General features: G+C 44.9%; 1 protein-coding gene across 3 annotated transcripts in view; it reads right to left on the bottom strand.

Annotated features, from left to right (window-relative positions):
• The window catches only part of LOC112573324 (kelch-like ECH-associated protein 1), a 22,705-nt gene continuing 5,495 nt past the window's right edge, over nucleotides 1–17,210 (bottom strand). The window contains exons 2-6 of one of the 3 annotated variants that reach the window (XM_025253571.1): nucleotides 10,523–10,658; nucleotides 7,136–8,533; nucleotides 4,605–4,810; nucleotides 4,183–4,359; nucleotides 1–3,756 (exon numbers count right to left, since the gene is read on the bottom strand). In XM_025253571.1, coding sequence (XP_025109356.1) covers nucleotides 3,617–3,756; nucleotides 4,183–4,359; nucleotides 4,605–4,810; nucleotides 7,136–8,367 — 1,755 coding nt within the window. In that variant the 5' untranslated portion in view covers nucleotides 8,368–8,533; nucleotides 10,523–10,658 and the 3' untranslated portion in view covers nucleotides 1–3,616. Of the gene's footprint in view, nucleotides 3,757–4,182; nucleotides 4,360–4,604; nucleotides 4,811–7,135; nucleotides 8,534–10,522; nucleotides 10,659–13,161; nucleotides 13,842–17,210 lie in introns of those variants that run through there. The other 2 variants (XM_025253572.1, XM_025253570.1) reach the window with 2 other exon arrangements.

Here is a 17,210-nt window from a genome sequence, read left to right on the forward strand (position 1 = left end):
AACAGTGTAAAGACAGTTATTACTCATACTTCTCACATAGCAGGCCAATAGCAACACAAGCTTCCACTGTCCAGCTTTTAACGCAGTCACATCAGAATACAAGGATGGGTCCAAGAAAACTGTCCGAAGCGAACATGTCTTGCTTTCTCAAATGCGCATGGGAAATGTTAAACACATGCACATCTTACAGCGTAGGTTTTTGTCTGCAAACAAATGTTTGAAATACAACCACACTCCAAGAAGTATTTTATAAACACACTTGTAAACAGGGCCAGAATACCCCAAACGCTTGTGGTAAGCACGAACGTAGGTGATAAAAGAATTACATTGATATATAGCACGCAGTAGCAATCGTTCTGAAATTTATAAGTCACATGTTATCAACATTATTTTCTTCACTTCTGTCACTTGATGCTGTTATATTTGAACATCTCAGACTATTGACAAACATTTACTTTGGTTTATACCATGCATTCCACATCTGTTCATGTGGAGTAAGGGGCAACAATCTCGGTAGCAAAAGCTTCCCAAGTGACCGGTTCTCTGTTCTACAAATTAGTATCCACTTAAATAATGTCTCCTGCTAAACTTCAGTGTTCCAAATTTTAAAAAAAAAAAAAATGCAGCTGAATACTGTAGAATTTGAAGAAGTGACACTGATTGGTGGAATTATTTTTCCCTTTATGTACATACTGCCTACAGTAGAAATGTTTTCAATTGAAAGCTGTTCAGTGCCTCACAAATTAAGAAAAGTATGGAAAAAGTACAAGAAGCATGCAAATCGCATAATTGTAATATGGAAATTTTCTGTCCTCTGCAGAATAGCTGTCTTCTTATGTTTTTGCACAACAGCAGAGAGATAAGACTAGGTATCTCCACAGCTGATGAGGAACAGCTGGAAGAATGGATACTTTTTTCCTCACACCACCTTCATGCATGTTGGCACACACTCACTAAGGTCTGAATGTTCTGTAAACAATGACAACATGCAACACAAACCCTTATCTCACAATGTGGGACTATCGGAGACTGAGTACATGTCACAACCAAGACCTAAAATATACTACTGAGGTGTACCTGGTCACAAAGTGCAGTAGCAGTGAAAGAGAACTGTACATGGTTAACTGCACGTAATATCTGATTCTCATCCTGCAGAAGGGACATAAAATATATAAAAACTGTATGCATCAAAACATACACCTGCAAGATTATTCCCTATACTAATAGAAATGTGATGTCTATATTTCTAAGGAAATCTTAACACTGGCCAAATAGAACACAAAATGGCAAGAGTCTGAACTCCCTGATGATGGGATATGAAAGACCAAAATAACATTCAACAACAAAGATGCCTTCTTGCAAACTGACAATGTACCATGATGAAGCAGATGAAGCCCAAAAAACTTAATTCAACCAGTTAGCCAAATGTGATGGTCAAAAAGTTCAGAACAGCCAAGGAAGCCGTACTCTTGTACAAGAAAGGTCTTAATAGCTAAAGCATATTAGCAGGTGCTTCAGTAAAATCTTAAGTACTGAACAAGAAACAAACACAAAGGGTGTGAAAGAAAGCTAAAACAAAACGCCAAATGTCATGCTAAACAACCAAATAGCACCAACCAAAATCTTACAGTTGGTATGAGAAACAATAATTTTCAATGAACTTTCAAAAAAAAAAAAAAAGTCCAAATTTCAGTTCATTTTCTACATATTACTCCCTTTCCTCATGTTGAAAATTCAAAAGCATGTATTCTGATAGCAACAAATCAGTAAAAATACTGAATATTGCAGTAATGGACACTCACACTTACCGGGAATGTGTACCTAGCTAGACACTGGCAGTACACAAACAGCAGTTAGCTATAACCTAGACTGAAAAGCACAATTACACATGAATAACAGAGACACTGCTAGACGCAAGTGTTGTCTTTTTTTTTTTCTTTAAGAAGAGGGAGTGGGGACAATCGGTTCTCTTAAAAAATGCAAAGGACATTACAAAGAAGCAGAAGATTACTCAGCTGCAGTCTCTGAAGCAGTGTAGTTCCAGTCTCTCTATGGTGACAGTTTCACCAGTCATGCTTTCCACTCCCACCAAATGAGACAAGAAAATGAGTTTTAAGTGACCCACTTGAGCTAAACCAGACACAAAACTGACGTCTTCAGGTGACACATCTCTCATTCTTGGGAAGATCATAGGAATGTCATGCACAAAAGATTCAACATATTTAGCTTAATGTATGACCTATCCCAAGATTGGACTAATAGCTTAGGAAATTAGTGTTTACTGTCTGATTGGATTATAAAGCTTAAGAGATTTTTTTGTTGTAATTTTAAAATAAAAGCTGTGCAGTGGAAACAACTTATCTACTAGAAAATCATGTATACAAAACCTTAGGACCAAGTCAAAACACACATACCCATATGCACAAGCATGCATGCCCACAAATGCAACCTACAAAGAACTATACAAGAACTATATGCATCTGATAATATTTAGATATTTGACCCTGGATATTTAAACAAACACCAGTAAAACCAGAGAGACAGAACAAAATAAATATGAGCTTAAAAAATAATGAAGGATAAATTATGGTTTCACAAACTGAATCTGTTTTAGTGTTAAGTCTTAAAATACATCTGTGTGAAATAAAAATTTTAAGGAGCACTAACTTATCTATATTTGTGTAGACATTTGCAAAATGTAAACATTAATGAGGGTGAAAAAATATCAAAGAAGAAAAAAATGAGGAGAAAACAAGATGATTGTGAAAGACATTGGCTATGATACAGAACCAGAACATTCTTCAGTCTTTTTCAGTTCCCCGAGTCTCTCACCTTGACTCAACATCACCTTCATAGTCAAGTGGATGTATTCAAACTATTTCAGCAACAAGCACCATTGCCACAGAATTCTTCAAGCAGTGAATGTTGAGGAGGTTTGAGTTGAAGAAAAAAAAAATTTGCCATGAGTCTTTAGGATGTATGTCCATGCTACGTGCAGGGCACAAACAATCCGAGTGGAAGAACTGATCTCTTTAGCTGCAGAGGGTGAGTGGCGGTTCCTCACTAAAGGGACCAGTTAGGAGAGCTACCATGTACAGATTCACCCAAAATGTGACATAGGGCTTAGTTATTTATTTTGCAATATAAAACATGGGGAAAGTTTCACTGAAATAGTTGTGTGACCAAATCATCTATTTTCAAGCTGCCAGGTAAAAGGTGCAGCACTAGCCAAGTCAGGGTAGAGTATTTTCAAAACACCACCCATACACCAGATCATCAACAGTAAATTTACCCTTTCCCCATGATTCAACAGTTCACTTTTTAAAAAATCATTCCATTTGATAAAAAAAACAAAGAACCACACACCAGCATACACACATCCTATTCGTGGAGCAAAGAAGTCATACATTTTACAACAATATCAAAGTGTAAACGTATGTTTGTTAAGGACAATTTTGTCCTATAGGTCCTCTGTCATCACCACCGGCAACCTTTCAAACTTTGGCATAAACGTGAGATGACAAGCACTGTTCCATCCTGGGATTTATGGTTCTATAACATTGGTGCCCCTGGGAGATCATTGCTGTCCAAGTCCCAGGAGGCACTCATGGTGACATTATCTGAGTGGAGGTTCTGCCCCTACCGCTACTCCATGACCACTGCGGCCACATGGCATGTTTGTCACTTCTGTCCACTCATTTGTATCTGGGTTGTAACATTCAACCGAAGTCAAAAAGTCTGTGCCATCATAACCCCCTGAAAATAAGCAAAAATAATCTTTAGTAAGGGTAACACACTAACCTTATGTGCACTCCATATACAGTTTTTTTATCTGTTCTACAAAGGGATAGGAACCCAAATGTCCTCTATATCCTTCTATCAGCTATACACCTACATCCTCCTATATTCACCTTTTTAAAAAGTCTGAAAATCTTGGAGTCTAACAAGCAAAAGATAGTACAGAAATGTACATCAATGTGGCACTAGCAAGCAAGTGCATGTAAACAAGCATTAAGACCATATCACCATCCTTCCATGTAAAAGATATTTAGAGTCTCAGAGACAGAGTTTGTAAGGTTGGGATGAGGCGGGGATGTTAGCTCTTGCATGGCTGCTGGTGGGCATACGACCAGGATATATGACTGTCAACAGATGTTCCATGCAAATGCAACTGTTATGTACCTAATGCATACAGCCTATTGCACACAACAGCTACGCTTAGTGCAGAGCGGGGGCTGTTCATGGGGGAGACAAATTCCCATCTGTTGGCCTCTGGACTGAAGCGCTCCACAGTGCGCAGCTGGCAGTTGCTGTCGTAGCCCCCAACAGCATAAACATAGTTGTCCATGGAAATGACACCTGAAACATAAAAAGCAAAAACAAACAGTTCATACTCAGCATGACAAATGACTAACCAGGCCTGACCACGACACCATCATGCATCTTGGCAGCATAATACAGCCTTGCAAATCACAAGAAGTCACTGAAACCAGTGCATGCTACAGCTTCATAAAATATGCATGTCAGCAGTGTATCAACAGCAGGATGTATGTGTCCAATGGATACAGCGCATGCTTAAGGAATAAGATGACAAAGTGTCTCACCTGCCCCACTCCTCATTGTGTTCATGGACGCTACTGTTGTCCACTCATCCCGTTCAGGATCATAGCATTCCACGCTGCTTAGGCGATTCTGCCCATCAAAGCCACCCACAGCAAAGAGGAGGCGGTTCAACACTGCACAGCCTACTCCAATACGTCGAGTAGACATGCTGCAGATGGGTGTCCAAGTATCCATTTCTGGGTCATACCTAATGACATACACTAGCATAAGCTTTCCACAAGATCAAGACAGCTCTCACCTCAGATTGGAAAACAAAAATGAGCTCCTTATCACTCCTTTTTCTCACAATGGAAGTTTTAGTCCTGTCTTCTGATTGAATGTGGCCTCTTTTTGTAATTTTCATTCACCCCACCACCTCAGCTCCCCTTCCTGAGACATCTAGACACATAGCTGAAGACTGTACATCTGAACACTAAGCAATTGCAAGGCACCACCTCTTATCTTCCTATTCTTTGCTGTTCTAAAGCATGTAAACATGTAAGACCTGTACTTTCCTGTTAATGGGGAGAAAGGCAGGATAGAAAAGCAGATGGGATGGCAGGGAGGGTGTGGTTTCAATAGCAGAGTGGGGGACACATAAAAATAAAAAGAGAAGAGGATGTGGTGAATGTTATAACAAGTCAGGCAGTGCAATTTCACTGTGAAGAGGCAGTGCAATTTCAGCAACAAAGGCAATCTCTTGGCAAACACTTATACGAAGGAAATATTTAAAGAAACATCTTTATGTTATCTGTTATGTTCTTTACAATAAATAATAATAAAGCTAGCATATGCGCAGGAGATTTAAAAGACCAGTACCCATTTCTTCAGTATTAAACGACAATGTCTTGTAAGACAACAAGAACTCAAATGGTCTCTTTATTAGCGATTTAAGTAAAACGCCCATGCATTTATCTGTTATTTTACAAGCAGCAACTGCTACTCAATGATGACATAAAACTATTATTGGGACACTCTGTGTGTGTGTGAGAGAGAGGTGTGTGCTTGTTTGAGATGGACGCATGATGAAGCATACAGAGTATAGTGAACGAAAAAGAGTGATCATGTGACGCTGCGCACTCCTACGGTCGAGTACTTGGCTATCAAAATAGAACGACACTGCCCTATACCAAGGTCAGGCAGTACATTTCGTACGAGGTGCACGAGTTCGCTAACATCTCTTCCCCTTTGTCCTCCTAACTCGGCCAGTACCAAGGTCAGGTGTGCAGTAGCAAGGTGATGGGTCACACACCTGTGAATCGTGCACGTTTAGTATCAGCAACGGTGACGAAGCAAAACAAATCTGTTCCGGCTTATCTTCAGCAGAGCTCTCGTAGGTAGGCGATGCCCTAACCCGGCCGTAAAGAAAGGTACAGGATCTAAATTTAACAATCTGTTACCAGTCATGAGTTGGCGAAAAACATTCTTGTACACTATGACGATGTGACACAAGCAGCTCAACACGCCCTGTGTATCTGTTACATGGCACAACGCCACGAAAGGTATCATGTACAAGTGTACGTGATCGACGGTAGGTACCGAAAAAGGCACTGAAGTACGACGGTCGTCTCACATAATCTCGGAAACCACCTGCCATAGTAAGTGATGGGACAAGTACGCAGCCAGGGTTTGCCGAAGCTCACCCAAGGCCAGCTGTGCAGTTCATGCGGCTGAAGGGAACGCTCGCGATACACAGCCACATACGTCGACATACGTTGAGCGCCCAGAATCAGTCTAGCCATCCAATAGCGTTCACACCACGCGCTATCCAACAAAAAGTGTTCACACAGTGAATCTGCCGACAAATAGCGTTCACACCACGAGCTGTCAGACAAAAAGTATTCGCACTGCCAGTCGCCTGGCAAAGGCGTTCACTATGCGATTTACCCTGACAAAGCGTTCATTCCGCAAGTCATCAAAAGTGTTCAGCCTCGTATGACAATGACCGCTCACATGGTCATTTAACGATTATACGACAGTAAAAGAACACGACAACCAACAAAGGTTCACTGGCCCATGAGATCACTAATGACTTCTAAAAGAACTCATTTGGCAGTCAACGAACGTTTACGTGGCAAACAACATGACAATTAAAAAGAACGCTAACATTTCCAATGAATTAATTTTATAAAGCGCCTAAAATCTACGTTAACACCTTATAATTAGCGTTACAAGGCCTTTCCTCTTATTCAGGTACTCTTCTCCTTAAACTATTATTTAGCGAGCTTTTTCTCTCCCTCATATTCCTCATTCAGCAGTGTAGTGTTAAGACTACCTTCCATCTCAGCGACAGAGAGAGAAAAAGGGTAATGAAGGTAAATACAGAGCCAAGCAGGAAAAAGCTCAAGTGCATCTTGCAAATCAGGAAATAGATTTGAAGGTGTGATAAGGGGTGGAATAGACAGAATGGAAGCATGGGGAATGAAAAACAAAGACAGTAATGTCTGATATCACACAAGGGCAGTGTTGTCTGACATCACACAAAGGAAAGCTGTAATCAATGTCTATTCCTCCTGAAGGCGACTGCGCTCACCTTTCCGCCGAGTTGTGGTGCGCCTGGCCCTGCGAACCCCCTACCGCGTAGATCATGTTGTCGATGACTCCGACGCCCACGCGGTTACGGGGCACGGTCATGGGGCAGCGAGGCACCCACATATTGCGCAAAGCGTCGTACATGTTGAGGGCGTTGGAGTCCATGTTGCCATCCGGAGAGTTGTTACGACCGCCCACCACGTACATGGCGCCGCGCACGATACAGGCGCCCAGCCCGCTGCGCGGCGTAGACAAGTCCGGCAGGCGCTGCCACTGCCGCGTTTTGGGGTTGAAGCATTCAAAGTTGCTCAGCGACTGTCTCAAGTAGCCGCCGGCGCAGAAGATGACCTGCGGGGAGCAGGGCTTACGTGGCGGATCGCATCCCGGCTCGTGCAGTTTAAGCTTCTTCAGCTTCTCCGACAGCGTCTGTAAACACTGTGGTCGCTTTTTAAGAATCGGGCAGTGCTGCAGCTGCCGTTCCAGGAAGCACGGGGCCAGGCTAGTCAAGCGCACGGCGGACAAGAGCGACTCCAGCTTGCACAGGCGCTTGTCCAGTTCGTGCTGCACCCACCGCATGACGGCCTGGTATACCTCCGTCTCGCACCGCACGTTCAGCTCGTCTTGCTTGAGAAGGGCGATGACCTGGCAGTAAGTGAGGGTCAGGAACTCGTCGCTCTTGATGACCTCACAGAAGTGGTTGTGGATGTACTTGCGCGCCTTCTGTTCCAGCTCCATGCATCCGTGCTCAGCAGCGAACTCGGCGATGCCGATGCAGTTGCTGGGGTCCAGCTGGTGCTCCAGGAAGACGCTGCAGGCCTCCACCACGTGCGACATCTGGAACATGGTGGCAGCGCGAAGCAGCATGCACACGTTGGATTCTGAGATGCGGATCTCCGCCGTGTACGCGAAGTCGATCAGCATGGCCAGGGTGCAGGGTGAGATGCCGTGCAGAGGGATGGAAGACATCTCCTCTTCACGCATCCCACCTGTGAACATTGCCTTGAAGTAGGGCGAGGCGGCGGCCAGCACCAGCTTGTGGGCCGCCAGCGTCTCCGTGCCCACCACCAACGATACGTCGCACAGTTTGCGCGCGCGACGAAGGGTGTTCATGACTTCCATGGCCTCCTTCGGGTGCTTCATGATGTTAAAATGCATGCTGCCGTCGGCCGGTTTCTGAGTCATCATGGGCTTGGGCCGGTAGCACGACGGCGTGGAGTTCGACACCTGGGCCATAGCTGGAAAGAGGCAAAGGGCGCTTGGTGACGGAAGTAACGATACTGGCGACACTGGTCAGGTACCCTCCCTCCTTGCCGTTTCCCCCGCGCTCTTGTCTCACCTCCTCCTACGCCCCAAGTGGCTGCCCGCTACAAAGGCTCGCCATTCTCCAAGCTCTGGCTTTCTGCAACATTGGATATTAGAAACATTTTATTTTATTAACAGCAAGCTACGACTTCTACTCTTTACGAAGTCTTAAAGGTCTTAATAATATCATGATTCTGCATGTGCGCACTCACATGCAGGTGGTATATTCCTCTGCCCTTTCCCTAGTCCCCTCCCACCCCTACCCTCGCCTTTGGCATTTCATTCTCTTTATTGAAAAGTACTGACAGCAGACGACAATCTAACTCATGCACGACGCTCTGTCCACCAAGTCAGGATTTATTAACAAGGAACAATGTATTTTCTATCTCTCTATTAAGTATCTAAAACAGGTGATCTACAGTTAGAATCGTCGCAGTCAGTTTCAAACCAGACCGGCGTATTGCCATTAGATAACATCTGCCGTCGTGATGCTAGTGTCTAGCAAGTGCACGGTCGCGAACTGGCGCTTTACACAGTGTCCCGCCGCGGACACAGCAAGGCGCAGCGTCAATGCCTACACCAAAAACAGAAGGGGTGGTGATGGTATGTGAATGTTGTGTGTGTGTTTAAGACTTGTATTCTAGGTAAAGCAAGGCGCGTGCTACTGCGGCGAGGTCGAGAAAGTCGCCTCCCAGGCAGTTTTTTAATTCACCAAGCCGACAGGTCTGGTACCGACAGTATAGAGTCTGAGATTTGCGACGCGTAGAGAAAACTTGTAATGCAACGGCAAAAGTGACCCTCTCGTTGTGAGAAAGCGATTGAGATTTAAAGAAAAACAAGAACAAGTTTGTTTTTGAAGACATCAGCCCTGAATCATGTTATATTCTCGTCGCTTAAATCTTAATCTCTTTCTCACAACGGGTAAGCCTACCGGGTGCCTTTGCCGTTGCAGTACAAGTTTTCCATACGCTGCTCTATACAGCTGTGCTGACTACACGACACTGAGAGAATGAAGTTGGGGATGGAAGAGACTGACGGAGCTTAGGTAACTTTATGATGGCTCTCTAGGCACTCTGTGTTAGTGTCAAGAAGCCCGAAAGACCAGGTATTAAAGGGAACCTGTCACGTCGCTTCGCTGCTCGTAAATGAGTTAGCATGCGCAGAACAACCATCTACATACATCGTTCACACATTCCCTCGCTTGTTGGAGATCTGTGACTCTTTCCCGTACAATATAAACACAAAGCTAAAGAACCACTGATAAAACGCTTGACACGTGAATGACAATGCAGCCTCCATTGTGCAGACTAAGAAAACACTAGAAAGGTGAAGACGATAACATTGCAGAATTGATTTCTATCCTTCTCTCTTTTTTCGCGCACGGCGATGGGAGGGTTTTTCCCTCACTGCAAATTCTAGCTATGCGAATTCCCGAATTGATTTGCTTGCTAAGCTCTCCCTGGAAGTCGATAACAGAACACAAAAATACTTAAAAAAAAGTACAAACGCGATGCATGGGTGTGTAAGATTGGCAACCACGCTAGCGCTGGTCGACCTATGCCAAACATGTCTAGACACCGGCTTTGTCACCTCTGACAATACAGAGAGTTGCAGAATTTGGCAAGCTTCTTCTTCCCAGCCCCGCCCCTACCTTACCGACACAATGATCAAATTAGCATTGCATGCTTTCCATCAGCTTCCTTCGATCGAAGTTTCGTGAAACAAAATGCTGCCTTTTTATATCTATGTCTCTGATTCTCCAGTCATCTCCACATAAAATGACGACTTAACAGGATTTTGCCAGAGAGTGACCGTTGGCTGGTTTCCATGGCTAAACAGTTATCGCCTCTAACACATCCCTTACTTCAGTTAAACTTGTTGACGCGAACAGACAAAGCTATTACCATCAGATGTAAACAGAGGACCAGAAAGCTTTTGTTCTGACTCAGAAGATTCGGCAACAGATAATTGTGGATGATGCCTCCGGCGGTGTTTCGTCAATACAGTGAATCTCATTTATTTATATAACAGAAATCAACTATGACTCCTGATTTATTTGCGTTAACCTCACGAGCTCCATCTGCACCTGTCTGTGGGCGACTCGGTGACGCAGTGCTCAACTGCTTCCAACTCCGTGAGGTTCAGATTTCAGACACAAGTAATTTCTCTCTAGATCAGGACTGGGCAAACTATGGTCGGCGGACGTCTTTGGACCGGCCCGTCTGCAAAAATGATAAGTGCACTTGTATTTTTTTTTTTTAGCCTAAATTAATTTGATTGAAATTTAATTTACCAAGTACAACAGCGTAAGAAATCGGCAGCCCGTAACATTCTAACACAAAGTACAAAGATAACAACACGGCTGACATGTCTGATGTAGTCGTTAGTGAGCATCGGTTAGGCTGCCTTCAAAGGAAAGTCTGGCTTTAACAATTCGTGTTGAGAATTCAAACAGCTTTACTTTACACAATAAGTTCGATAAGTGAACGTCATTTGTTGTCCATTGACGATCACTAGGTTTGTTGTGTAGTCACCAGGCCTGTGATTTTGGTGTTTTACTAAAATTCTGAGACCGGCCCGCAAAAGAAAACTTTGTCCACCCCTGCTCTAGAGTCTAGATGTTACTCCTGTTTACCAGGCTAGACCAGCTCACCGTGATAATCCACGTAAGGCGCCAACATCCAACCCAGTTGTTGTGCAGTGTGTGTGTGGACTGAATGCATGTCCAACATTAGAAACTATGCTTATGTACGAAGACAAACCTTGTACGAGCCTGACTGCGACGAGCGATCATAAATTTGAACGGATATGACGAGCACCCTTGGCGCACCACACTATTCTGGTCACCTGCAATCAGCCTTCACCTTGTCAGGACAAAAGGTGTGCAGGTGATATAGCCCACGAACGTGCCCCCAAAAAACTGTATTGCCGATAACCTTGTCTCTCTATATATACATAGAAACACCACTCCGCGGCACCTGTAAATGTCCTTCGTCTGGATTCATGAGGCACCCATCAAGATGGTGTGCTGGTAATAAAACTGAGGAACGTGGCAATAACTTCTAAAATTTGCAGGTAATATCTTCATCCGGATCTACACAAAAACACATTTCTGGTCGAGCGAAGAACCTCATCAAGGACAAGAGGTGCGTGCTCGCAATACAGAAGACAAACACCTACCCGCCTGCCGATAACGTCATCTCCAGTACTTACACAACAACATTTACGGCTACTTTTTCTGACCCTCCCAAAAAATGTTATCTTAAAAAACCAAAAACTGTCACGTGCTTTGTTTCTCTGCTTGATGTCACGCAACCACTCCTGCCAAAGGTGAGCAATTAACTGGGTTATAACGATGTCGATACTGGCTACTTAGGTAAATTAAATGTTATCTGCGGCGTTGTTGCTGACGTGTTTGGGGACTTCCCTGTTTGGAGTGGGTCTCAGAAATCAACGGCCTCTTGTCATTCCCACTTCTCTACTCTTCCTTTCCCCCAGCACATATCGAGAAGTACTGAAAGATCAGAGGCAGGTGACAAGTGACATTGCGAACTGCAAGCACGATAACCAGTGCGAATGACCCTGGGCAATGACTAAGCAAAACACAATTCGACTGAACTCTTGCCTCAGTACCGCGTCATCACCGGTGTGTCGAGGCCCCGCAATGACGCCTGCTGACCACCCGACTGCTCCGTTCATTTCCCCATCTCCTGGTGATCATACTTTCTCATCCTCTTACATCAAACCTGAGCTAGAAAGGGCGGTCTGGTGTCGCAACGGTTAGCGCCTGTCACCAAGCGAGGGTTGGCTGTCTGGGGTTCAGTTCTCGTCTCGGGCACGCTGTTCTTTCTCTGCATGTGGCATCTGTTTACAGGGCTGACTGCCTTGTCGTGATATAGACTTAGTTGCAGGCTCGGTGTAACACCCCCGACCCACCAACCCGACCCAAGAGATCTACGTATAATTATACTTTTACTTATTGAGCCAAGGTTGCTCCTTATAATCGCTGGGACCAGACAATTTATTTGTGCTTTTCCTCGCTGCCTCACCTTCTGCAACCTTCCAAGACGTCAGGTACACTTTGCACAGTTAGGTCTTCTGAATGGTAGTGATGGGGATCAGAGGTGTAAAACTAATGTGCACGCTCTGTTGCTCTAACCACTAGGTTTCCGATTCGAACAGCTACCCCCCCTCCTTTCTGTCCCAATGTACCATCGCTTGCTAGGGACTAGCTTGTAAACACCTGTTGCTGCCGGCAAAATTGATGTGCACGGACATAGCTAGCATCACCAGCTGTAAGCAGCGGACCAGGTAGCTGTTGTTCTGGCACAGAACTGTGCTAATAAGTGGCTATGCTGACATCAGCAATACCACACGAGTGCCTCGTCTTGCTTCGTGTTTTACCTGAGGCTGGCGGCGAGAGAAAGGTATTTCGCCGGTAGCAGTCTCCCCAACATCTCTTCCTGTCGTCAATTCGCTGATTATTTAGGTCGTCAGTAGTGAGACAGATGTCACTCGACATGTCCCCGCGTTCGATGAGCGTGACTGAATCAGATGACACATAGGGCCGGATGCACAGTCGTGCTAGCTACATCAATAGCTTAACTTGCTGTTATGTTTTAGCATCCAGCCCGAACTTTACGCCTGCTCCCAGTACTCTCTCAAACAGCACAAGCAATCTATGGAGGAAGAATCAACATGTAACGATGTGTGCAAACTGCTTACCTTTGATCTGTAAAATATAACCGCTTTCATGATTAGCTTTGTATCTTCCTTCCCTGTAATCTGTCCAACGACTGATGAGTCTGTCGACACCTTCCTTTGTCTTTTTGACACACATGATCCTCGTGTTGAGGATTAAGTGACACAACACTTGCAGACGGACAAGCCTCTATCTGGGGATCGGCTGTTCACGTCCCAGCCACACGAACGTGAAAGCAGCATGCCTCTATACTAAGCAAATGAAATGTTGAGTTTGAAAACACGAGGCCCTTTCCGTGTGGCCAGGTGTGTAGAAGGTAAACATCACCTGAATCTGTCAGTACGCAGCAGTTGCGATGCCTATGCACTGCTGTTCTCGTCACCAGAGAGAAGTCCCCAATACAACTCCACAGACCACCAGGCTGGAACAGATGACTCGGCCCGATTGGTAAAGGCACGCAACTGCTACTGTGATAGCAAGTGGCAAATTTAAAAAGAGGCGCAGCCCCCTTTCCCCGCTCATTACGTCACAACTACGTAGCTGGCGCCGCCACACGTTTGATCAGCTGTTGATAGGCGTTGCTGCGCATTCCACGTTGAACACTCCCCGCTGACCACTCGCACGTACGACTGCCGTGCCGTCACCTTACTTCACGCTGACAAACACGGAATGTAAAGTTGCTCCCACAAAACCCAGCCACCGTCAACTCCGTCGCGACGCTCGGTGGTCCGGTGCTAGAGATAGGAAGGGGCAGATCTACCTACCTATCTCACTATCCAGGTACGGGTAAAAAAAAAAAAAAAGTGTCCGAAAACGCAAACCTGCGCAAGTACACGTGTCTGGGACGTGCGTACGTTAGATTGTCGAGGCAGGGTAGGCAAGCTGTCAGCTGGCGCGTGCACGAGAAGACAACGCGCGCGCGGCGAGGTCACGGAGAAAGGTTTGCTGCGTCACCGGGGCGCCCGCCATGAGTCAGCAAAGCTGTGGCCACGATAAATCGACACAACATAACGTACACCTACAGCTAGCAGGCGCTCACTAGATGGGAGCTCAATTTATCTCACGCTAGAAATCCCCACCACCGTCACACGCCATTATCTCACAAAATATTAACAAAATCTTGTCAGCTGATAAAATAGTACTTTCTGTCTCATCGGACCAGTGGTATCAAAACATCTCGATAACAACTCCTATCCCTCATTTCCCTGTTATCTTCATAAATTCGCTCCCGTAACTTAATCCCATCTCCTTTCCCACCCCTTCGCCGTCGAGGTGACAGCGCGTGCGAGCTGGGGGAGGGGGGGGGCAAGGAATGCTGATTAGTAACCGCCTTTTAATACCAAGGATTTTTTTTTTTTAAGGCCTTATCGTCCAGTTCCTGTCTCTCGACAGACACGGTGAAAATGTACTAAGTCATAGTGACGTTGACCATGCCAGCAGTAAGTTCACCACCAGGTGAGCCAGAGGTTTGACTGGAGATGTCAGAAGCAAGAAAACACCAGCACCACGGACCCGTAACCAGCGATTAAAGCGCTGATGTGGTGCAGCAAACTTTCCCCAGTCCACCCAGCTGTTGGGACTGGGTACCCGAGTCCGTAGAGACGCAGCACTTCAATGTGCGAGTACGCGAGGCAGGGCTCTGTTGTAGATGCACGTGTACAATGTACTATGATTAAAGCAAAGCCTCCCCCTTGTTCATTGTTCTTTGGTTGTTGTAACCCCTATTATTAAATCATCCATCGCTTTTATTTTCGTTTGTTATTCAGCGGGACCTTGTTTCAGGCGCTTTTTGTGTTTGGTGCTGGCATTAAACGTGTTGTATATGAGAGACAGCGGGAAAAAAACCTCGTCAAAGAAACGAAATCTATACAATTTCTGAAACTGTCGGCCACTTGCCGATCTATGAATCCATTTTCAGAAGTAAAAAATCCACTAAAAAAAGGAATGCGAGAGAAGAAAATCTATAATTTCGTACTCCCCGATCTCCTGCGGTGTTCAACAATTTTCGTAGTGACTCGCTTTTCTGAGTTGCAAGATTCACAAGCTGTAATAACACAGAGGGATGAACCTTAATAAAAAAAATAATAAAAAATGAGGAGAGGCGCGTGTATAATTATAATTATGTATTGCGTATAGCAGACACATACAAAAGAGGGTGGATATGGACAGAAGGTATAACCCATTCCTCGTTTTTTCCACAGGATGTAGGGAACTACAACTGCAGAGCAAAAATCTCGTGTCCCGAGACGACACCAGCCACTGCAGTGTCCTCCATCACCCGGGTGCATAGGGCGGCGTCACCAGCAGCCAACAAGTAGCAAAGCAGAGGGTGACTAGGGTTTTCTACTGCTCAGAAACACTTGCAAGTTGGCGAGTCGGAGTGTGGAGAAGCCGGATCCCTGGGACAGAACTGCCTCGTCATGGCCCGGGGTACTATCGCTGTGCGCTGTCACCTACGTACGTGGCTACCTACGCTCGATGCCAATCGGAAGGGGGTCACGGGAGCAGACCGAGACGGGGAACACAATGCCTGCGGCCAAGGAGAAGCGCGCGATGACTCGGCAAGATGTAGCCTTTGTGTTGGTGGTGAAGGAGGTGGTGATCCTCTTAGCGGACACCGGAGGTGATGATGGCCCGATACAGAAAGCAGCATGTTGACCAGGGCTGCCAGTGCGACGTACATCACTCTCATGTATTTACAATGTCGCACAGACCAGCTCACCTGTCACACACGCGCCACACGTACAGCTGTGAGTTTCAAACCATTTAACCGACATACTTAATACCCGCTCTTTGCATACAAAGCAAATAATTAGCACACTGCGCTTCGCCTTGCTGATCAGCACGAAGACGCACTCAAGTAACCAAACAATGTTAGAAAGAACTGCACACCGTTTGGCAGCCTGGGAGACTAGACACCTTTCCTTGCTTTGTTTTCACTTTGCCCACAACTAAAGTTATATTTCGCTTCACAGCCACGGCCTGTAGGGCAGCAATACGACGTTTTCCCCGGATTGCCACTTCCGCATAAAACTGCGCTTTCTTGGCTAAATATTGGCAAATGAAGTCACACAACAATTGACATATTCACGATGTGTGTCCGATTAAGATCCACTAAGTATTCAACAGAGTTGACACGTTAGTACACAAGAACATGTAAGCGGTGCACAATGTCGATCTCCTTGTCGTGTGTGTGTTTTGAGAAAGAACTAGATTTTCCAAAAGTCTTCTATCAACTTCCATATTCCTCATGTTTTTAGCATGGATAATGTGAAGCACGGTTAGCCTGGTCACTTACTACTTGTGTTCCGCACTATACAGACATTATTACTGAGACTGCGAGATGCAGGGCGTCTGGTACTCTGCAGTAAGCCACAATCTGTCTTCAAATATGACCATCATCAACACGACAATGCAAGTAATATTTATATCACCCCAACGCCCACATCATCTTGGCTAGTCCTTTGAATTTTGTTTAAAAAACATACTTAGCAACATTCAGGACAAACTGCAACATACCCTTCAAAAGCCAAAAATAACACCCCATCCTTTTCCTGCAGACTTTCCTTTCACTTTACTTACAAGCAGGCTCCTCAGCAACATATCTCTCCCCCCCACCCACACACACACACTTTTTATCTTACATCAAAATATTGAGAGTGGCTACACGTTTTTCTGACTTTCTTCAGAGATTTATGATCATCCTTAAAGTGTCACAACCTCCATGCCAATAGGCAGAATACAAATTAAGATTAACATTGCAACTGTCTATGAATACTAAACTTCTATTTTATATGCATTTACTCTATAAATATTTCACACATAGTTTGTTCTCTGCATATTCTGGAAATTTCTTTATTGTGCATTGCATTATAAATAATTAACACAATTTGTACTGAATGATCCTTTATGAATATACTTTATTTTTATCTTTGGACATCCTACACTACCACACTTTAAGCAATGGACATAACTGGAGTTGGTTTGAGAGGATGCTAGGTGATTAGCACCTCATAATAAGCACTGGAGAAAACTAGAATAGAATGATGATAGGTGATTACTACCTCATACA

The sequence above is a fragment of the Pomacea canaliculata genome, linkage group LG10, assembly GCF_003073045.1.
Source record: "Pomacea canaliculata isolate SZHN2017 linkage group LG10, ASM307304v1, whole genome shotgun sequence".
NCBI classification, from domain to species: Eukaryota; Metazoa; Mollusca; class Gastropoda; order Architaenioglossa; family Ampullariidae; genus Pomacea; species Pomacea canaliculata.